This window comes from Theropithecus gelada, chromosome 7b, assembly GCF_003255815.1.
Source record: "Theropithecus gelada isolate Dixy chromosome 7b, Tgel_1.0, whole genome shotgun sequence".
NCBI lineage: Eukaryota > Metazoa > Chordata > Mammalia > Primates > Cercopithecidae > Theropithecus > Theropithecus gelada.
Window position 1 is genome coordinate 75,933,311 of NC_037675.1, and position 23,148 is coordinate 75,956,458.

The following is a 23,148-nucleotide window of genomic DNA, read 5'->3' on the forward strand; positions in this document are numbered from 1 at the left end:
CTGGTGGGAATGTAAATTAGTGCCGCCCCTATGGAAAACAGTATGGAGATTTCTCAAAGAACCAAATAGGTCAACTATTCAATCCAGCAATCCCACTACTGAGTAAAGGTGAAGAAGTCATACTATCAAAAAGACACCTGCGGGTGTATGTTTATTGCAGCACAATTCACGATTGCAAAGATATGGTACCAACTAAAGTGCCCATCAACCAATGAGTGAATAAAGAAAATGTGGTGAAACCCTGTCTCTACTGAAAATGCAAAAAAATTAACCAGGTGTGGTGGTGGGCGCCTGTAATCCCAGCTACTCAGGAGACTGAGGCAGAGAATCACCTGAACCCAGGAGCGAGCCAAGATTGTGCTACTGCACTCCAGCCTGGGCGACAGAGTGAGACTCCACCTCAAAATAAATAAATAAATAAATACATAAATAAATAAAAGAAAATGTGATATATATTCACCATGGAATATTACTCAGCTATTGAAAAGAATGAAATAATGACTTTTTGCCGCAACTTGGATGGAGCTGGAGGCCATTATTCTAAGTGAAGTAGCTCAGGAATGGAAAACCAAATACATGTCATCATTTACAAGTGGGAGCTAAGCTATGGGTATGAAAAGGCATACAGAGTGATATAATGGACTTTGGAGACTCAGAAGGGAAAGAGTGGGCAGGGGTGTGGAATTAAAAACTACATATTGGGTAAAATGTACACTACTCAGGTGATGGGTGCACTAAAATCTTAGACTTCACCACTAAACAATTTATCCATGTAACCAAAAACCATTTGTTCTCCAAAAGCTATTGAAACATATATATATACACACACACACACATATATATATATAAAATACCTTTCACTGTCTAGAAATCCAAGACCCCAAACCCTGTGAGCCAAGCCCCTGTGGCTCGCCACGACTCACTTAGCTCTGGTTCTGCCTCACTTGCTAATAATGCATTCCGAAAACATTTAGTGAGCACCTGATTTTGATCAGACTGGGTGCCGAAGGCAGAAAGGTGAACAAGACTGAGCCCTGCATAGGGGGAAGCCCTGGCTAGTGGGGGTTCCCACACTCCTAGAATCCATTTTCCAAGCAGGGAATTAGGTTCTCAGTGAGGGTTAGGGCTGGCAAACTTTGGTTGGTACAATGAACAAACAGCTCATGGGAAATGAGTGGTTAGGGGGTAACTGCGGAAATGGCATTTAATATACAATAGCCTAGTAAATCAAGTTCTAAAAGGCTTCCAAACCAGCCAGACGTGTTGGTGGGAAAAACCCCCTCAGGAAGGTAACCCTTCTGAATCAACCATGTAGGATGCTGTGCAGAGGCCCGATCTGCTGAGGCAGAGCCTCCAACAAGTTTCAGGTTTTTGGAGGTTTAGAACCAGCTCTCGCTGGCTTCACTCGCAACCCCTCTTGTTTTCACAAGTCTCAGCAAGATGCCGACCGGGCTTCCTCACGGAAATGTAAGCATTGTGTTTTGAGCTGAGTGTTTGCGTTACGGAACTGGAGTATGTAGACTCCTGTCCTCTCTCTCCACTTCCCCGAAAGTCACCCCTAAATGGTCCATGATGGTGGCTTCCAGTGCCTGTCTATGAATGGGACTGTTCTGACAGTTTTTACTGGTCTGCCATAAAGTCAGGAAAAGAAACCCTTTCCTGGGTTGTTTCTTTTTCATAGGCTGTATTTTTCCCATCTAAAGAGTGTCTTTTGCGATGATGTCTTTTCTATATTTTTGGAGTTAAAATGTTCTTTTTAATTAAAGGTGATGGCAAGTGGTAATTAGCTTTGTTTCTTGTTTTTTTCCTAATGGCTTCACTTGGAAAAATGAAAAGCTGGCCACTGTAGGTTGGTACTTAAGATATTTTTGGAAACATTACTGGTGCATGAAGTCCAGTGACCCTTTGGGAGGGAGGGGCAATCGTGGTCATGTGTCCTTTTGTTTAAAGGAGGCTGAAGTGAAACATTCCTATTCCAAATGAGCGCGATTTCAAAACTGAAATATCCAAAAGGAAATCAGCCATCTCAGAACCTCCAGTGGCAGAGGCTATTGCTTAAAACAAAAAAAGGAAATGCTGAGGTCCCAGGAGAGGCAGTTCCATGCAGTGCTGTGGGAATTTTAAGAGAGAAAACCTCCATCCATGGTGGGCCAGCGAGTTTCATGCCTCCAATTTTTCCTCAACAGTAGAGATCCTAGAGGTGAGTGCAATGGCTCATGCCTGTAATCCCAGCACTTTAGGAGGCTGAGGCTGGAGGACTGCCTCAGTCCAAGAGTTGCCCAGCCTGGGCAACATAGTGGGATCCCATCTCTACAGAAAAAATCTTAAAAGTTAGCTGGGTATGATGGTGCCCACCTCTAGTCTTAGCTACTTGTGAGGCTAAGGTGGGAGGAATCACTTGGGCTCAGGAGTTTGAGGCTGTAGTGAGCCATGATGGCGCCAGTGCACTCCAGCCTGGGCAACAGAGCAAGACTCTGTCTCTAAAAATATATATAAATAAGTGAAATTTTTTTTTTTTTTTTTTTTTTTTTGAGATGGAGTCTCGCGCTGTCGCCCAGGCTGGAGTGCAGTGGCCGGATCTCAGCTCACTGCAAGCTCCGCCTCCCGGGTTCACGCCATTCTCTGGCCTCAGCCTCCCGAGTAGCAGGGACTACAGGCGCTGCCACCTCGCCCGGCTATTTTTTGTGTTTCTTAGTAGAGACGGGGTTTCACCGTGTTAGCCAGGATGGTCTCGATCTCCTGACCTCGTGATCCGCCCATCTCGGCCTCCCAAAGTGCTGGGATTACAGGCTTGAGCCACCGCGCCCGGCCTAAGTGAAAATTTAAATGAGTAAAGATCATGCCTTATACTTGAGAAATCAACCCAGTATGGGTTATGTGGCTCTAATGAATCTCCACTTGATTATTGGTCCATTTATCGAGCATGATACCGTGATGTCCACATTTAGCCTCCGGGAGTTGATCTGCAGAAGACGGAATACCCCCCCAGCCCCTGGGACAGTACCCTCGGACAACCGGAAGACTACACTGTCACGTAGCCTCCTCACGCTTGCTTGCCAATGTCAGTCTTTAGCCATTCATAATTTGGACTCCTCCGGGATCCTTTCTTTTCCGTACCCCCTCGCCCGCTCTTCACTGAGCATTAGAGGGGTGGAAAGTCCCAGCTTTGGGTGTTTGGCTCTGTGGAGGCAGCAGGACGCCAAAAGGCGAGGGGAATAAAAGAAAACTCCTGAAATTGCTTTAAAAGCAAGAAATAAAAGGCATTGTTCCCCTAATCCCCCCATGTTCCTAGTTAAGCCCCTTCTCCCCTCACTCTACCCCAGAACAGTCAACAAAGGTTTGCTCAGATTTTCCACACAAAACCCCTATTTTTGGGAAGGGACCAAACTCAGAATGGGCAGGCCTGGGAGAGATTCTAGAAACAGCCCTCCCGACCACCCCATGCAGGCTGCTCCTACCATTTGCTCGGAGCCCCTGCTGATTAGCTACTGGGTAGTAGCAAGAACACGGGGTGGGGGGCAGGAGGATTGGTTTGGTTTGACCCCAGCTCTGCTACATCTCAGCTGCATGACCCTGGACACATGTCATCTCGCTGAGATGTCTCCACCAGTGTGTCAGTGGCCTCGTCCACGATATGGGGCTGATAATTCCTGCTTCAAAGAGCTGTTGTGAGTCTCAGCTGAGCACCTGGACGTGGGCGTACTTTGTTCTCTCTAAAGCTGTGCTGTTCAAGAGAGTCTCACACTGTAGCCAGGAACTGTATGTGGTTATTTAAATTTAAATGGATACAGATTAAATAAAATTTAAAATTCAGTTCTTTCAGTCTCACAAGCCATATTTCAAGTGCTTGACACCCACATGTGGCTCACGGCTACCACAATGGATAGCAAGATACAGAACATTTCCATCATCACAGGAAGTTCCACTGGCCAGCACAGCAAAGCTTAAAACAACAGCAAAACAAATCACTCCCCCAGAAGCAAGAGGGCCTCTGAGCTACTCAGCTATGACCCTTTCCCCAGGAAAGGGCAATGTCAACTCAGGCCCTCAGGAGAAAAATCTAATCTAGTTTATAGGGTTGTTGTGAGGATTAAAAATTAACAATATGAAGTGCTTAGAATCGTACCTGGCACACAGTAAGAGCTACCGAGTTCATATCATTCATCCCCAAAACCAACTCTATATAGATTGTTATACCCATTTTATGGACGAGGCCCTGTGGCTAGAAAAGGTCCAGTCACTTGCCCCAGGACACAGAGCTGAGACTCAAACACGTCTCCAGGGATCAGGCCCTGGTTACAGAGATGAACAACCAAGGGCTGTGGGGCTGGGTGGGGACTGCTTTCCAGGTGTCAAATATAGCCAGGCCCCTCCCCACCCCCACCCTACCCCCAGGCAAGGCATTTGTCATCAGCTCTCTTTCCTGGGCCCCAGAGACACCTTCTCATCTATGACCGTTAGATAGAGGAGGCAGAGACTTCAGGGTGGGCCCCTCCAGCCTCTCCCTCTTCAGTGGCTTCCAGTGCCACCCACTCTGGTCTGGGGGAGGAACTTCAACTCCAGACTCTGGGCCCAGCTCTTCCACTCCTGAAGCTCAGCTGCTTCCCAGGTTAAACCTCCATTTTCCCTAAAATCTGTGCCAGTGGGATGCTAAGACCCTATCCACTGAGCCACCCGATCCCCTCCTCAGGTCGGCGCCCTGCCCCCTTTCACAGCTAGAGGCCTTCGCAGATGGAACAGTTTGCACCTCATCCATAGGATTTACCTCAGACCTCCCTGGGCACCCGACTTGGACCCCCACCTGGAGACCTCAGTTTGCTCCTGGAATCTGCTTACTGGGGGGTCCACCTGTGGCCCTGAGCTGTTTCTCCACAACCTTGACTTTTGGTTTCCAGGGGAGGGACCCTGATGTCAGAGATCCCCTAGCCCAGGGAATCCCTGTCTGGCTCACACGCACCCTCGAAATCCACCCTCGGAATCCACCTCAGAATCGCTCTCTCCACTCTCAAGCTCTGCCCAGGGGCTGTGTCTCCCAGGCCCTGACTGAGGGCCCAAGCCCCTAGGCTGTGGGAGAAGTCAGGGCCTCAGGGGCTACCCAGCTCCCATACAGCTGTGCCGGGGCCACGGCTCAGGACGGCTGGAAACCGCACTGGGGCTCCGGGGCCGGCCAAGTGCCCAGCTCCAAAATAGCAGTTGTGTTCACATAAAAGCTCCTAATGAGAGAAAGATGCCGTTCTTGGCCCCTCACTTGCTCTCTGCAGACGCTGTCTGGCAGGCCAAGCGGGCCTCTACCGTTTGGCGGCTGGAGGGGAGGAAGGGGAGGTATGAGTCAGACCTTGGCCCCCAGCCCTTCAGCATGGACCGCCCTGTTAATTGCATTAACAAATGCTGCAAGGCTGGGCCAGGTGGGGGCCGGGGAGCCGCGGGGCCAGGGGCTGGGGCAGAGAGCAGCCCCAATCCCACTGGCTCCAGCAGGCATGAGGAGGAAGACTCTGGGCCCAGTTCAGGGCTGAGAGGCCTAGGCTCCTCTCCAGCTGCTGCCCCAAAGCAGAGAAGAGTTGCCTAACCATCCCCACAGTCCCAAGGCTTGTCTGGGAGGAAGCCTCAGTGCCAGAGGGGCCCCAGAGGTGAGACGGGCTGGGAGGGGTCCCTGGGGATGAGTCTTTTCTAGAGAAGCAGCTTCCAGGGGAGACAGTTCTAGGCTGGAGTGGATCCAGCCACCCTCCCACGGCAGCACCAGCCCCACACCCAGGCCCGGGATGGTCGGGAAGGATGAGCACACCACTCCAAATACTGACAACTCAGAGAGGCCAGGGCAGGGGCATGAAGGACAGTGTGGCCCTGCAGTCAGAGACCCGTGTTTGAGTTCTGACTGTGGGACCTCACCTGGGGCCAGTTTCCTCGCCTCTGTGGGCCTCAGTGTTCTTCTCTGGAAAATAGTAAGGCATTCAAATGCATGACTTGCCAGGATGGCAAACAAGAGAGACTGTCCTTTGGGGGCTTCCAATTTAGTCAGAGGGACTGTCACTCAATAGCTAAACAAAGAAGTGGAGCAGGATGGACGTGATGGCTCATGCCTATAATCCCGGCACTTTGGGAGGCCGATGCGGGTGGATCACCTGAGGTCAGGAGTTCAAGACCAGTCTGGCCAACATGATGACACCTCTCTACAAAAATACAAACATTAGTCGAAACATCTCTACAAAAATAAAAAAATTAGTTAGGCGTGATAGCACACACCTGTAATCCCAGCTACTTGAGAGGCTGAGGGAGAACTGCTTGAAGCTGGGAGGCAGAGGTTATAGTGAGCCGAGATGATGCCATTGCACTCCAGCCTGGGTAACAGAGCCAGACTCTGTTTCAAAAATAAATAAATAAATAAAAATAAAAACAAAGAAGTGGAGCAGAACTTGGTATGTGAGGGATGGAAGAGACAGTCGAGGGCCCAAGATCCAGAAGAACAAGGCCAGTGGGGGCCACTCAAGCCAGAGTGGCCAGGGCAGCCCTTCTGAGGAGGACACCTCAAAACAGAGACGGAGTAGATGACAAGGGCCAGCCGCACAGAGAGATGAGGGGGAGCAGAAACAGAGGCAGCAGCGTGTCCACCGGCCTAGAGACCAGTGGCCCGGGCTGCACTCGGGGAGCTGGGTGAGTGCAGAGACACCGCGGCAGGAAGGTTCAGGTGGGATGTGTTGAGGACGGCAGGGAGAGCGGGCAGCAGGCTGTAGTGTCATCCAGGAGAGCTGTGACAGGGCCCTGGCCCAGAGAGGCAGCAGGGAAGCAGGCAGGTCCATGAGGGACTGAGGAAGTAAAACAAACAGGGCTTGATAATGGGTTGATGACAAAGCCTGAGTGAGAGGAAGGTGTCCCAGTAGCCCCTGGGTGTCTCGCTCGAGCAGTCAGGTCGATGGGGGTGCCAGTTAACAGAGTGGGTAAGACCTGCACGGGGGAGTTAGCTCAGAGTAAGGGAAGTCACGAGTTCATTTTAGACAAGTTGGGATGAGGATGTCTGGGAGGCATCAAGCGCAGATGCTGAGCAGGCAGCAGACGCGGAAGACTGGTCAGACGAGAGGCCTGGCAGAGGATTCATGTGAATCTGGGCGTCATTGGCCCAGAGACGATGTTTACATCCCTGAGGAGGCAGCAGATCGTTCCGGGAGCAATGCAAAGACAAAGAAAAGAAGAAGACCCCAGACTAAGTCCTGGGAAACCCACAGTTTAGTAGTGAGCAGAGAAGAAGCAGCAGCCAGGGACACAGGAGGGGAACAGGACAGAGAACACCATGAGGGTTTGAAGGAAGATGGCAGCGTTTGGCACATCCAGGCAGAGTGAGCCCCTGGCATTACTGTAAGTATTGCATGTCAATTGTCAGGCACAGTGCCTGCCGGCACTCAATACCCAGGGGCGGTTCATGCTCCGCTTGGCTCCTATGGCCCCCCTCTTTGGGGTGAGGGACTTGGAAGGTCTGGGGAAAGTCCTGGGGAAGCCCAACATTAAGACGTCAGGTAGAGAGGGAGAAGCCAGCAAAGGAGACTGAGAAGAGGCAGCTGGGGATGGAGGGAGGAAGCTGCCAGTCACCCATGCCATCATTTGCCCACTCGGCTCTTTGATAAACAGGCCCCAAGCACGTACAAAGGACACAGGTGTGGAGAGAGGGCCAGGCACTCCACTAGTGTCAGCAGGACACAGCACCTGGCTTCAGGAATCTCCCAGTCAAGGACATCTCCTAATCACCTCGTTGGACAAAGAGCCTCAGGGTAACCTGCTCCCCAGGAAGATCTCCCCAAGAAGGGTACCCCCATGCAGGCGTAAGAAATGGACAGGGTCTCTTGATGAGACTGCACCCTACATATCAGCTGGGTTCCACTGAAGTCATATAATTATTCCCCTTCGCCATCTCCCACCTTCCTCTCCACCACTCCCTGCCAACTTCGGAGTCCCCACTGGATGGTTCATCTGGAGATGAGACTTTCCTGGCTTCTGGAAGGTGCTAACCAGTTAGTGAAGATGAAAATCCCTCCCTTGCCCTGACCCCTTTTCCTAAGGCTTGTTAAGCATTTCCCATAGCAAGGTGCTGGGCTCACCGCTTTACACGTATTATTACCTCACGTGAACATCTCATTCTTATAACTACACTAGGTACTACTCTTGTCCCCATCTGACATATGGGGAAACTGAGGCAGAACCATCAACAACTTGCCCAAGATCACCGTGCTAGTAAGTTATGGAGCAAGGGTTTGAACTCAGGGAGTCTGACTCTGAAGCTGGGGCTCTTAGCCACCTTGCCACAGTCTTCCACTTTGGGATGCGGTTGGCATGAACGGGGAAAACAGGCTCTCTCAGGGAAGCCAAGGAGGAGCTCAGATCAGGAGAGACAGGGTTCTTGTAGGACTGAGATGGGGACTTGGGGAAATGCCATTCCATTGCCCATGTGATACACGCAGAAAAATCCTCAGACCCACTCCAGCGTCTCCATCCCCAGGATCCCCTGAACACTGTGGGGAGCTTCTGGAAAGGTCGATAGAACTTGGGCAGCAGAAAGGGCTGTCTCAGCACAGGGCTGGGGGAGGCCATGTATTATTCAGTATACACTTATGGACCCTTCACCTTGTACCCAGCATGCTGCCTGCTGGGGGTGGTGAGACACAGTCCCTGCCTTCAAAATCAAGGCCAAACATGTATAGAGTGCATCACACATGCCGGGCCTTGAACTAAACATCTGACCTAAGTGACCTCATTTGTTCCTTACAACTCTGGGAGACAGGGCCCAGTGTCGATCCCGGTTTACGGAAGAGGAAACCAAGACACAAAGACTTTAAGCAGCCTGCCCATAGCCCCTCAGCCATGTGGTGGAGCCGAGAGCTGACATTTAAATCCAGGCAGTCCAGCATGGTCTCCTGATCTAGCATTAAAATACCAGCTAAACTTAGCTTGCGCCAGGCTGTCTACACACATTTACTCATTTATCAGAAAGCACAGAGCTAAGCCCTTGCGCTCTGGAGCCAGGCTACCTGGATTCATGTCTGGGCTCTGCTGAGTCTCAGCAGCATAACTCGGACAGAAAGCCAACCTCATTTGTAAATGGGGATAAAAATCCAATGTAGCTTATAGGGTTGTTGTGAGGATTAAAAATTAACAATATGAAGTACTTAGAATCGTACCTGGCGCACAGTAAGAGCTATCGAGTTCATATCATTCATCCCCAAAACCAATTCTATATAGATTGTTATACCCATTTTATGGATGAGGCCCTGTGGCTAGAAAAGGGCCAGTCACTTGCCCCAGGACACAGAGCTGGGACTCAAACATGTCTCCAGGGATCTGGTGCCAGAATCCAAAGTACATGCTCTTAATATCGAGCCTTGCTGCTGGGGGCAGGCGTGAGAGAGTAACTTGCCTGCCCCCTCCTCGATAGCTGCAGGGATTCTCTTCTGTCCTCCCCAAAGCAGCCCCAGCCCCTGTGCGTCCAGGCTGAGATAAAATGAGAAGTCTAGGGAGTATTCAAATCCCCTTCCCCAATTGGGGTGGGGTTGGGCAGGAGCCAGTCTGGGAAGAATGGACAGTCTTCCAAAAGCTGCAACTATAAACAGGACACTGTCACTCCACACCCTCCAGTTCTTCCCCTCTGCTGGGCAGGGCCCAGCAGGCCGCAGTCAGCTGCCTCCACAAATACATAAACACATAAATCCCAAGAGAGAGAGCTGGCAAAGCCACAGAAGGAAAGGCAGATACCAAGACTGGAGGAGGATTCGGCGGCCCAGCTTTAGCCCCCGCCAAGGTGGAAGGATGGGCTGGGCTTCCAGCAATGGGCACCTGCAGAACAGGGCAGAAGGAGGGCAGGCCTGGGAGACGGACTAGTGTGTGACAGTGACCTGGGATGGATTCTGCTAGAGGGAAGAGAGGGCAACTGAGCAGGAGCCAGCACTCCCTGCGCATGGGCAGTGGGTTGGGCCCGCAGATATCCGGGAGAGACTGAGTCTCCCCGTGGTTCTGGCACTAGACTTTACCCTTGGCAGTGGCGGATGTCGGCCCCCATCTCTCACCGGCCCAGGAAAGCATCCCTTCATGTGTGAAACTGCTAGAACAGAATCATGAACATTCCCCGACATTGGCAGTCTCTGCCCCAGCCAGGAGGGCAGCTGTTGGGAGAGGAGAGGGAGGTGCAGAGCCACAGGGGTGGGGGAGAGCCAGCTGACGGGGTGTGGAGCCAAGAGCCCCCCCTTCTGCGGAGCTCTGGACGAAGCCATCCAGTGCCAACATCCCACCGCCCGCCTGCGTGGTTCTCATTAGGCTTATTAGCAGCCAAATAGCAACAAGCAAACAGCACAGGGACCAGTTAATGAGCACACAGCCCTGCTGCGGGTGAGCCAACTTCAAGCAGGAGAAGCTGTTACCCACTGGCAACCCCCTCCAGGAGAGCTGCTGGCCTCTGTGCCTGGGTCGGGGTGGGTGACCAGGGGGCAGCAGGGTGAGAGGGACAGGGAGAGAAATACCAGGGGAGAAGGTACTGGCAGCATCCTGCCTCAGCATCCTGGCGCAGCACCCGCTGGGGCACAAGGATACCCCCACACACATGCGCTGGTACTGTAACAGTATGCAAACTCACTCAACCTTGAGTTTCTAGGGTTGAAACTCCAGTTTGGCAGAGAATAACGCTGGAACATCACTAGCAAGGTAGGAAACGAGAACTTCCAGGGTTGGAGGGCCCAAGTGAGACCTATGCCCAGACCCCTCAGGCAGCTGGGGAGAAGCCCACCCCCTATGAAGCCACCCGCTGCAGCTTCAGCTCAAACCTCAGCAACACTCTCCATCAGCCAGTGCTGCCTCCCAGCAAAGGCTACGCTCTCTCGAACATACCAACCCTCTTCCCCACCTCAAAGTCCCAATCTCTCCTGCCCAGGCCTCCTGAGTCCTGAAAGGCCCGGCTACTCAAAGTGTGGTCCCTGGGCCAGCAGCATCAGCGTTCCTGGGAGCTGGTTAGAAACACAGAATGTCTGCCCCCCACCCAGATCTGCTGAACCAGAATCTTCTCTTTGATGTGATTCCCAGAGGACTGGGGGAACATTCAAGTTTGAGGAGGGCCCCCAAGGCAGATCTCCCTATGACTGACCCCCAACTCTCCTCAGTGATTTTTAGCCACACCTAGAATCACCTGGGATGCTGTTTAAAAAATAACAGTGCCAGACCCCAGCCCCAGTGCTTCTGCTCAGCATAAAGCCACCTGGCCACCCACATCCCTGGCTTCCCTACCCAGAGGAGTTGCTCAGAGCTGATTTTGAGTCTCAGGTTCTTTTCCAATGAGCTGTGTGGCCTTGAGCAAGTCACCACCTCTCTGAGGCTCACTTTCTTCTTCTTTAAAATTATGAGGGGCTGGGCGTGGTGGCTCACACCTGTAAGCCCAGCACTTTGGGAGGCTGAGGTGGGAGGATCACTTGAGGCCAGGAATCTGAGACCAGCATAGCCAACGTGGTAAAACCTTGTCTTTACAAACAAAACAAAACAAAAAACAAAACCCACAAAAATTAGCCAGGCATGGTGGTAGGTGCCTGTAATACGAGCTACTTAGGAGGCTGAGGCAGGAGAATCACTTGAACCTGGGAGGCGGAGGTTGCAGTGAGCCGAGATTGTGCCATTCCACTCCAGCCTGGGCAACAGAGTGAGACTCTGTTTCAAAAAATAAATTTAAAAATTTAAAAGTAAAAATAAAATGGTGAGGGACAAGGGTTTCTCCCCCACCGGTGCCCCTGGCCACAGAGGGCCTGACCTCTGAGAGCCCCCACGCGTCCAGGTTCCTGGAAAAGGAAAGGGTGTTCAAGCAGATCTGCTTTGTTGTTTGTTTTTGAGTTTTTGGCTCTGGTTCTGTTATCTGGAGGTCCTAGAAGGGACCGAAGATTCTGCCTGAGCTGCATCTTCAGACAAGCAGAGAGGGTCAGGGCCATGAGGCCTGAGGCAGAAGCCAAGAGCTTGGTAAACCCGCATGTCCAGCCTCGTGGAAATGGGAGCAACCCCATTGCATCCTGCATCCCGTCAAGTAGGGTGTCAGGATAACCACGTTATCCTACGTTGTCATAGAACCAAATATGACGTTCCCAGACGAGGGCATCCATCGTGCTGGGAACATCATATGTTTTGTCACACACCTGGACTATTAACTGTGAAGCCCTCCTACTGAGAAGGGCCTGGGGCTGGTCCTTGAAGGAAGGGAGCTGTTGAGACTGAGGCTTTGCAGCCAGGCTTGGGACCGGCAGAGGCAGGGGCAGCCACCTGAAGGACAGTCAGGCAGAGTTCCTGGGGAGCTGATGTGGACCGAAGAGGGGCCTGTGGGAGGAAGGAGAAAGATCCAAGGGGATCCCTCAAACTCCCATATCTGCTATGGTCTGTGGGGATTCCACACTCTGGAATGCCCAGCCCCCTCTGGTGTTGGGAGGGAATGAAGCCCAGGAGATCGGAGCCCGGAGTTCTGGAGTCAGTCTGCCAAGGCCCAGCCCGAGCTCAGCACTTGCAGCAGCGGAGCTTGGCCATCTTTCCCAAGCAACCCGAGCCTCAGCTTCCTCATCTGTAAGCCACGATGATAAGCATACACCTACTTCGTAAGATGACTGACAGGTCAAACTAAGATAATGCATGTGAAGAGCTTAGCGCAGTGTTGGGCAGTAGTACGTACTCAGTTGTTAGCTAATAGTAGCAGTAGCAGTAGCAGTGACAGCAATAGTACCATCACCTCTAGTTCACAGATGCAGAAAGTGAGGCCCAGAAATGAAGGTGAGATACCTGGCAGCAGGGTACAGGTATTAAGAAGAAGGACCCTGGAGTCAGGTTGTCTGGATTCAAATCCTAGCTCTGCACTTCCTGACCATGTGACCTTGGACAAGTTACCCAACTGTGCTTCGCGTTCCTCATCCACCCGCCACAGAGGATGTTTAAAGTGCACCCTGCACCAAGTGAGTGCTGTGAAGGTACTGGCTCCTGTTGTTGTTAATGCCCTTGATACCATCAGTGGAAGAGGCTCGGGCATGGAGGCTCTGGCTCTTCCCAACTCACTCCTCCGTTTCTACAAAATAAGATGGCTTTTCTCTGCTTCGAGCCAGACTGCCAGACATCAGAGCAGTCCAAGGGGAGACGGCTCCAGGCATGGGTCAGAGAGTGTCATCTGACCGTCCTGAGAGTACTGATCAGAGCCAGGGTCATCGGGCCAGGGGCCAGGGCAGAGGTGGATTCTCATCCCTGCCCTTGGAAATGGTGCCCTTGGAAATGTGTGATGCAGACACTCTGGGCCAACCATGTTCTGCAGAACACAGGTGTGGACGGGCTCCTGAGACCCTGCCGGCAGTGTGAGTGGGGCCAACACAGTAGGGCAGCAGGAGGGAATGCAGGAAGCTTTGAAAATATAAGTGATTTCATTTGAGAAGCTGTGTCCAGCTGGAGGCATTTTTTTTTTTTTTTTCTTTTTGGAAAGGAGACTCACTGTGTCACCCAGACTGGAGTGCAGTGGCATGATCTTGGCTCACCACAACCTCTGCCTCCCAGGTTCAAGCGATTCTCCTGCATCAGCCTCCCAAGTAGTTGGGATTACAGGCGCCCAACACCACGCACGGCTAATTTTGTATTTTCAGAAGAGACAGGGTTTCACCATCTTGACCAGGCTGGTCTTCAACTCTCAACCTCAAGTGATCCACCCACCTCGGCCTCCCACACTGGGATTACAGGCGTGAGCCACCACTCCCAGCCCAGCTGGAGGCATTTTTAAACCTCCTCCCTTCCACTGGATATTGCCTCCACTTTAAAGAGGGGCTGCATCTCCAGGACGCAGACTAGGAAAGACGCTTCTGCTCCAGGTTCTGGAGTCCCTAAGCTTGACCTGCCCCGGGAGTAGCATGGGGAATGGCACTCCATGTCTGATACAGCGGAGTGTCTGCTACTGGTGGAGGCACTCACGTTTGATACAGTGGTTGGTGCTGTTTGCTGTTGTCCATCCTGGGCAGCACTGTCCCCCGCAGACGTTCCTCCTGTGGGGTCACCAAAACAGAGTCAACAAAAGGATGCTCAGAGCTGGGGACTATTCACAGCCCTTCCCACAGTTCCACCTTCTACAGGAAAGGCCTGGGGGAACACGGAGAGGCTGGGAAGGCTGTCCCCATTCTACGTGCAAATCTAAGATTGAATCCTGACTCTGCCATTCTCTGCATGTCCCTGGGAAACCTCACTCTCTCCATATGTACAATGGAGATAACAATAGCTGCTTAATTGGGTTTTTACGATGGTTAAATGAGGTGAGAATGTTTAACATCTGACAGAAAGAAGGCAGTCCACTGGGGCAACAATGACAGTGATCCTAAAGCTAATAAACAAGCCAGTTTAGAGAGGTTCAGTGACTTGCCAATTCCACACAGCAGGTAAGTGCCCGAGCCTGATTCAAACCTGGGTTGGCCCAACTCTAAGCCACGCTCCAACTCTACATTGCCTCTCACAAAACAAACAAACAAAACACCAAGGTCCTTGCCCTACAAATGCTGACAATCCAAGGGAAGCTGGAAGACACACATAAAGCAGTCTTAAGGTCATATGAGGTGTCACCTGCCAACAAATGCACACTGAGGAGTCTCAGCCCCCAGCAGTCTGGTGCATGGGAAGGCTGAGCCCTGAGTGGACACTGAAGGAAGGGGGCTCTAGCATTCCTGCTTAAGAGGGGCTTACGAGGTGGGAAGCTGGTAGGAGGATGGGGCTGGGGATGTGGGTTAAGCTGCCTCTGCACAATTTTTATTTCAGAGGCAAACAGGAATTACTCTATAGGGAAATAGAGTTCTTCCCTTAGCTACTCCTTTTTTTTTTTTTTTTTTTTGAGTCTCTCTATATGGCCCAGGCTGGAGTGCAATGTCACAATCTCGGTTCATGGCAACCTTGGTCCTGCCACCATGCTAATTTTAAAATTACGTTTAATAGAGACAGAGTTTCACCATGTCAGCCAGGGTGGTCTCAAACTCCTGACCTCAGGTGATCCACCCACCTCAGCCTCCCAAAGTGCTGGGATTATAGGTGTGAGTTACTGTGCCCAGCCCTTCAGCTACTCCTTGATGTTGGCTCTGAGGGACCCGCATGAGACACTGATGTACAGTGCTGGGGCACTCACTCAGTTCCCCAAACTTTGCTTCCAGGTGTTTGGTGCACTCCAGCAGCACCAGCAGTTTCCACCCGGCCCTGACTCTGCAGCTAAAGACCCACATGCCTAGACCAGGGCGACTCCCTAGAAGGGCTTCTCCTGAAGATCTCTAGGGAGCGACTCCTTGGCAGGCTGGGCCTGGCTCTGGCTTCCATCCTTATCACCAGAAATTGTCACTGGGCGCTGGAACTGGAGGGTGAGAGGGGAGGGAGAAGTACAGAGGCTGGACAGGCGAAGGACGGAGCAGGGCGGCCGCTCCTGTGATCTCTGCGGCCAGCATGGCGACATCTGGTCCCACTTAGGAGTTTGTTTGACATTTGAGTGGACCCCAAAGCTTATGTGGTTTTTGGAGTCTTATGAAGAATTCAAAATAAATTCCTGCAGCTTGAAAAAGCAGAGGCCCATTCCCGGCCCTTTGGCCCAAAGTTGTGGGGCACTGCCTCCCTCCCAGGGAGCTCCCAGAATGTCCCGCCAGCCAAGAGTTGTGCCACTCGGGCCACCTCAAATCCTCTCTGGGCGACCACCTTTAGCAGCTTCCTGGCTGCATCAGGGCCTATGTCACTGGGATCAGGGAAAGGGCTGCTTGTCAGACCCAGAGTTTCTGGGGGTGTGCCCCAGTGGAAGGGGAAGCTACATACCCACTTGTATGTCACTACCCCTTGTGGTGGTGACAAGACCTCTCGTGGGGCTAGGAGGGCTCTGAGAGGAAACAGATACTGTGCTCTGGGAATTTTCTAAGAACTAGGGCCTGTGGGAACCCAGACAGCACGGACGCAGGAGCCTGCCTGGCTGGGAGGTCATGGCATGGAGCCCAGCCCAAGGAGGCCCGCTGAGCCAGCCGTCACCCCAGCTGCCCTCAGGATGGCTTTGCAGCTGACTGTGGGAGTGCAGGGGCCAGCCCTGCTTTGCCTGCAGAGTAGGCTCTAAGGGATATACGGCCACAGGGAGGATTGGCCAGAATCAAAGGCTGCCAGGCAGAGAAGCCAGGCTGGGGCTGGAAGGGCACTCAGGAGAGATTCAGGTCCCCAAGGAGAGACTCTGAGGATCCCTACAGGCCAATATTAAAGTCTTGGGTGCAGGCCCAGGGAGGTGACCAGCTGGGAATTGTCAGTTCAGTGGGCTCTGGCTAGCAGAGAGAGCAAATGAGCCTGAACAGCTGGGATATACAATTCAATCACTCTGGCTCCCTAGAAGGTACCTCTCAGAGATCATCTGAGTTCAGTCTTCCAGTTGACACCACTCAGCACACATTAGTCCAGTATCCAGCATCACTGTAGAGGATACATCTGGCTAGCAGTCTGGGAGAGCTGCTATTCCACCTGGGCCAAATCTGATCACACTAGCCCTTTGTTAAAAACCTCCCACAGCTCTCCACCAGCCTCTACAAGGTCACCTGGCACCCATGTGCCTACTTGCCTGTGCAGTCTAATTGCCCCCATCACCCCCACCTTGTATCCACAACCATCCACAGCCAAGGCTTTGCTCTTCCAAGGATGCAAGGTTTGTTGCTCCCCAGTTGCCTGACGGATTTCACTTTCACGCCTTTGCCTGGGCTGCTCTCTCTGCCTAGAATGCCTTCCCTCTCTGATCTACTGATGGAAATCCTTTGCATACTCCAAGACTTCCAGATCAGATACTACCTTCTTTGTATAAAACCTCCCCTGGGCCAGGCAAGGTGGCTCACACCTGTAATCCCAGCACTTTAGGAGTCTGAGGCGGGTGGACCATGAGGTCAGGAAATCGAGACCATCCTGGCCAACATGGTGAAACCCTGTGTCTACCAAAAATTAGCTGGGTGCGATGGTGCACACCTGTAGTCCCAGCTACTCAGGAGGCTGAGGCAGAAGAATCGCTTGAACCCAGGAGGAGGAGGTTGCAGTGAGCTGAGATTGTGCCACTGCACTACAGTTTGGCCACAGAGCAAGACTCTGTCTCAAAAAACTCACAAAACAAACAAACAAACAAAAAAACCCACCTCCTCTGACATCATGTACCCAGCCTTCCCTCATTCTCCATCTGCATCTGCTAGGATCATTTAGTACTGCCTGTTTCAGGTCATTGGTTGTATCTCCGTCTTGGGTATCTCAAGGTTTCTTTCTTTCTTTTTTTTTTTTTTTTTTTGAGACAGAGTCTCGCTCTGTCACCCAGGCTGGAGTGCAGTGGCCGGATCTCAGCTCACTGCAAGCTCCGCCTCCCGGGTTTACGCCATTCTCCTGCCTCAGCCTCCCGAGTAGCTGGGACTACAGGCGCCTGCCACCTCGCCCAGCTAGGTTTTTTTTTTATTTTTTTAGCAGAGACGAGGTTTCACTGTGTTAGCCAGGATGGTCTCCATCTCCTGACCTCGTGATCCGCCCATCTCGGCCTCCCAAAGTGCTGGGATTACAGGCTTGAGCCACCGCGCCTGGCCGAGGTTTCTTTCTTATTTCTCCTAGTGCCTCTAGAGTCTAACACAGTACCCAACACGTGGTATACAATTGATACTTCTTTGCTTCATTTAATCTGGAGTTTTACAAAAAGTGGGATGAGCCACACTGAGGGTAGGAAAGGCATTTTAGGTTTACAGATCACAACATTCGACAATGAGTTACATGGTGAGAAAGTGATTCTCTTTTCAGTGATCCTTCTAACCTAATTATGTCAGTGAAAAAGGCCAGGTCCTCCCCTCAACACATGCTAGTCCCCCTTTCCAACAGAGAGAACTTGCCACAGAGTTGAGCTTCCTAAGATAATGAATGATGTCTGACTAGAACTTAAGAACATTTTGTTTTCATTTCAATTTTCCTACAATTACCTTCTCTTTATAACAAGTGGTACTGCTTTCAACTTATGATAATGATACAAAGTTTCCTTTCAGTTATGAATTTATTTACGGAGAAAAATGAGTCAAGCACTGTCTGTAATAGCAAAAAAATGTAATTCAACTAAATGTCCAAAAACAGGAGGATGAATAAACTGTGGTAATATTCAGACAAAGGAATAATATACAGCAGTAAAAATGAATAAACTTGGGCTAATTATATTAATATGGTTACATCTCAAAAATCTAATGAGGAGGGGAAAACAAATTGCAGAAGAATAATGAAATATGGTATCACTTATCTAAGTTTAAAATATGCAAAACAACATTGTATATTTTGTGGATACATGTATCTATAGTAATATTGTAGAAACATCTATTGGAATTAATTAAATTCAGGGTAGTGGTTAACTCTGGGGAGGGAAGGAGGCAAATTTATAGAGGAAATTTCAACTAAAAAACTGGAATCAAAATATGCCAAAATATTAAGGTTTGATAAAACTAGACTATAAGTTATATTATTTTCAATACCTTTTAGTGCATTTGTAAAACTTCATAATATACTTTAAAATAGATAAAACACAAAATCCTGTCATTTAACAGAATATAAAGTTAAAGAAAAATAATAACAGAACAAGAGGGAAAGGTAGAGAAAAATATTATACAGGTGGTATACTGTGAGGTTGGTTCAAGAAACCCTGTAGAGGCCGGGGTGGTGGCTCACACCTGTAATCCCAGCACTTTGGGAGGCCAAGGTGGATGTAGTGCTTAAGGTCAGGAGTTTGAGACTAGCCTGGCCAACATGGCGAAACCCCATCTCTACTAAAAATACAAAAAAATTAGCCAGGTGTGGTGGCACGTGCCCATAATCCCAGTTACTCGGGAAGGTGAGGCACGAGAATCACTTGAGCCTCGGGCATGGAGGTTGCAGTGAACCAAAATCATGCCATTGCACTCCAGCCTGGGTGACAGGGCAAGAGACTCCATCTCAAAAAAAAAAAAAAGAAAGAAAGAAAAGAAAAAGAAACCCTGTAGACTGTAAATTTCATTAGTGTAGGGATGGTGTCCACTCTGGTCACTGCTGTATCCTAGATACCTAGCATCAAGCCTCGCACAAACTTAATAAATCTTTATTATGTGCAATAAATCCTCACTACATTGAAAGTTCCATGAGGACAGAGTCTGCCTGTCTTGGTCACTGCTATATCCTCAGGATCCAGTATAGGGCCTGGGTATAGATGTCCTTCCAAAATATTTGTTGAATAAATGAAGAAGCTCCAGTAGTAGTTGTGCAGTTCCAAGATTTACCAGCAGGTGGCACTTGGTCCCTGGCTGTCTGCAGCTCACACGGCAATGAATGGCCAGCCTGATCAGCCTGACTAGAAGCCGTTAACCAGAATGGACCAGGGTGGAGGAAGAGAATAAACAAGATGACCACTCAGGTCCTCCCCAGCTGACATGGAGTGGCTGACTGGAGTGTCAGGGAACCCACTCTCTATTAAAGCTGAAGAAGACAATCTGGGGGAGGAGCCTGATCAGTGTGTCATGTGATGTGTGCACCTGTGTACAGCAGGTGGCACCCAGCCCACGTCTTCACATGCCTGTTCACATGCACCAGGCTTGTTGTGGTGACAATTTGCTTTGCTCATCACCACATCATTTCATGACTTCTAATAGTGCACCCTCCAGTCCCCACGCTCCACTTCCCCACCTTCCCCCGCACCTCACCTGCATCTGAATGCCTGCAGTACAAGCTCCTCCCTGCTCCAGCCCAAGCTATGTCTCTGGGTTCCCGTACACCAGAGCTGCAGTGCTACCCCTGGGCCAGTGCCAACAGTAAAAAGCCCTTGTCCTTGGGCAGTGCTACACCTGCATGCCACCCTCACCTTCAGGCCTCCCTCCTGCCACCTCCCCTCTGCTTCCCCACATGCTGCCCACAGAGTCCCAGGGACCTCAGGTCACAGGTCCCATCTACTCAGTTCTTCAGCTACAGCTGCCCCACTCCTTTGCACTTAACAGGAACCTTCCAGTACTAGAAAGCATCTGTTCATTTCTTCAACGTGATATTAAGTAATTGGGTTGCTCTCTCAGCAGGAACAATGCCTTGGACTCTGGACCTCCATCCCCTTTCCCATGCTCTACATGCAGGATCCTTAGAAGCATGCATTCACTTGCACAGATCAGGAAAGGAAAACGCTGAAACACAGCAGGTGCTTTCCACTAATACTTGTTGAATGATCCTATGTGTAAGCGACTTGGCAGTGCATGGATCTACTCTCCGCCTGCTTGAAGCTGGGCCTTCCACGGGCGGCAGGGAGTTCATCCACTCATTCAACAGATACCTAGAGAATACCAACTAGTGCAGGCACGATTCTGGGCACAAGAGACACAGAAATGGACACAATGGAGTCCCTGTTTGCATAGAGCTTGCATTAGTGTGGGCTGGGAGGCCAGGCCATAAACACATAAATAGGAATAGAATATATCAGATAGAATAAGTACTATGAAAAAACATAAAGCAGGGTGAAGGGAGAAAGAGGATGGGGCAAGCGTGGCCAAAGGCCACTCTGAGCATAAATCTGAAAGAGACAGAGCATGGATCCTGCTGAAATATGAGAAGAGCGCTCCAGCCAAGGAAAACAGCGCCAAGGGTGTGAAGCCCAAGGTCCTTGGAATAGGACTCGGGGTACAAGCATCTTTCATGCTGTTCCCCAGGGCTAAACCCAACTGGCAAATCGGGCCCAGGCAAAGAGAGGCTGCCAAAGCCCTTCCCATACTTCTCGATGGTGGCCCCGCCCAGCCCCTCACTGTCCAGGGCTCAGTGCCCTCCATTCCAGAGGCACCTGTCATACCCCCAGCAAGGTGGAGAGCGCCCGCAGCCATGATAATCCGATTGGGGATGGGGATTGCTGGGGCATCTTCTCACTCTGCGACGGCGCCCGCAGCGGGCCGGGGGTGGTGCCCAGCCCAGGGGGAGCAAAAAAGTAAATTGCAGTGTTGTGGGGTGGCTCAGCCCTGCAACGCGCGCAAATTGTGCTTACACCTAGAGGCACGAGAGCACACTGATCCAATTCTCCATGCGCCCAGTGCCCAGAACTCACGCCCACGCCCGCATCCAGCCCTCAGCCTGCGCAGGCCGACCCACGCCCCAATCCACACACTTGTCCCGACGCACCAGCTTCGCTGCCAGCTCCCTTCCCGGAGACGCATCTACCTTCTCGCCATGGGGCCCCCGACACCTCTGCCCACCCGCGCCCTGAGCCGGCTCAACCTCCCCTGGGCCTCAAGAGCCTGGAGCGCCCACCCCACTGCCCTCTCCCCGCTGCCTCTCGGATCCCGGCAGCGCTGCAAGCGTCTACAAGAGCTCGTTAGTTGCAGGCAGGAGGAGCGCGGGCGAGTGGAGAGGCGCCTTGCGAAAGGATTTAACGTCGGGGCTCCGAGCGAGTTGCTAAGAAAGGATTAGGATGAGGATCTATCTTTGCCTTAAACTCTTGGAAAGCGGATCAAATCTTCCAGTCCCGACTTTGGAACCTCGGGGCTGTTTCCCGAAGTAGTAAAGACAGAGGGACGAGGGGATGAGTCCGGCGCCCTCTCCTCTCGCCTGCACGCCCCTCCACAAATGAGCCCTGGCTCCCCTCTGCACCCTCCAAACTTCCCTCTCCCGTGCTCACCCCGTGAGCCGCCCTCGCGGCGGGGTTGGGGGCGCAGCCCCGGATCGCCGTGGGATCCCCAGGCGTGGGAGAGCCGGCGCGGCCCGGGCCCGGGGTGCCGGCTGCTGCTGGCCCAGGGGAGTGCTTCTCCGGGTCTGCGCAGGTGGTTGGACACGCCGCGACTGCTGCGCGCGGGACGGCCTCCTGGCCTCCGTCTCGGTGGGCCGCCTGGGGATTCCCCAGCCCAGCTGGGCCCGCTCCACCGGCGGCAAGTCCGCGACAGACGCGTCCTGCTCCCGGAACAGACTGTACACTTTGGCTGCAGCCGCTGCCGGGTAGCTGCCCCCAGGACGCCGCAGTCGATTCGCGTCTCCGCCAGCCGGCTCGTATCTCCCTACGGGGTCCCTTTGGGCATGACCCGCGCCCACGAAGAAAGCCAGGGTGAGCGGCAAGAAGCCTCTCCAGGGGTTCCACGGGGCGCGCCCCGGGCTGCGGGCTTTGGTCCGCGGCCTCATGGCGCGGGGGCGGCTGGAGAGTGGAGCGCGCGGGCACCACGAAGAGCTTTGTGGTCGGCGCGCTGGACGCCCGCGGGCTGTTCTCCGGGCCCCGCCCGGCGGCCGGCTTCTCTGAGTCTAGGGGGCCCTGAAGCGGCCGACTGGGGGCCCGGTTCTCCGCGGAGCGAGGGCTGCGCGCCCCAAGCCTCGAGTCAGCGCTCCTACTCCAGCTGGGCTCTCACTGCTGCCGCACCTTCGCGCCTCCTCCCCGTGCCTGCAGCCGTCTGAAGGGGACCCGGACGGTTTTATTTTTGGAAACCTCCCCCGGCTTTTTCGTCTCTTTTATCCACACCAGGCCCCCTCCTCGGAGGGACAGCTCAGCCCCCTCATTACGGGAGAGGGAGCGAGGAATTCCAGCAACACCCACTTTGGCACCGGGAAGCGAGCGGGCGGCGAGCGGGCGGCGAGGGGGATTAACCCGTGCGGAGCAGGGGGCGGCGCGGGGCTGACCCGGGCGCTGGTCGGGCAGATGGCGCCTGCAACGACCGGGACACCGGGCCGCCTTTCTTCAGCCCTGGGCAAGTTCGAACTGCCGATCTGCCCCGAATCGTTCTCCCGCGCCTCGCCTCAGGGACCGTCTTTGGATCGGGTGACCCAGGCTGCAGCCTCGCAGATCTGAAGGAGGCCGGGAGGGGCGCCGAGGTCCGCGTAATGGAACAGGGCCGCCGGCCCCTCCGCTTGCGCCCTGGCCGCTGGGGGCGCCCTCCGCAGGGCCGGACAGAGCGGGGGTGGCGCGGGGCGCGGCGCTCGGGGCGCAGGGAGGTCCGGGGCGCGCCCCCTGGCGGAGCTGGCGGCCCCGGCGCTCTGTGGCTGCAGAGCCCTGGCGCTGCCGCCGCCTTCGCTCTGGATCTCAATCCCCTCCAGTGGCACGAGGGTCACGCCTAGGCCTGGCGTGGTGATGGCTGCCGCTAGAAGAGGGGTCCTCTTTTTCTTTTTCTTTTTCTTTTCTTTCTTTCTTTTTTTTTGAGATGGAGTTTCGCTCTTGTTGCC

At 52.6% G+C, this 23,148-nt stretch overlaps 1 protein-coding gene across 1 annotated transcript in view; it reads right to left on the minus strand.

The window, feature by feature from the left end:
* LTBP2 (latent transforming growth factor beta binding protein 2) overlaps positions 1 to 22,737 on the minus strand; it is a 115,233-nt gene extending 92,496 nt beyond the window's left edge. The window contains exons 1-2 of the mRNA XM_025392283.1: positions 21,626 to 22,737; positions 13,936 to 14,006 (exon numbers count right to left, since the gene is read on the minus strand). Of these exons, the coding sequence (XP_025248068.1) occupies positions 13,936 to 14,006; positions 21,626 to 22,119 (565 nt within the window). The 5' untranslated portion in view covers positions 22,120 to 22,737. The remainder of the gene's footprint in view (positions 1 to 13,935; positions 14,007 to 21,625) is intronic.
* Positions 22,738 to 23,148: the final 411 nt, after the last annotated feature.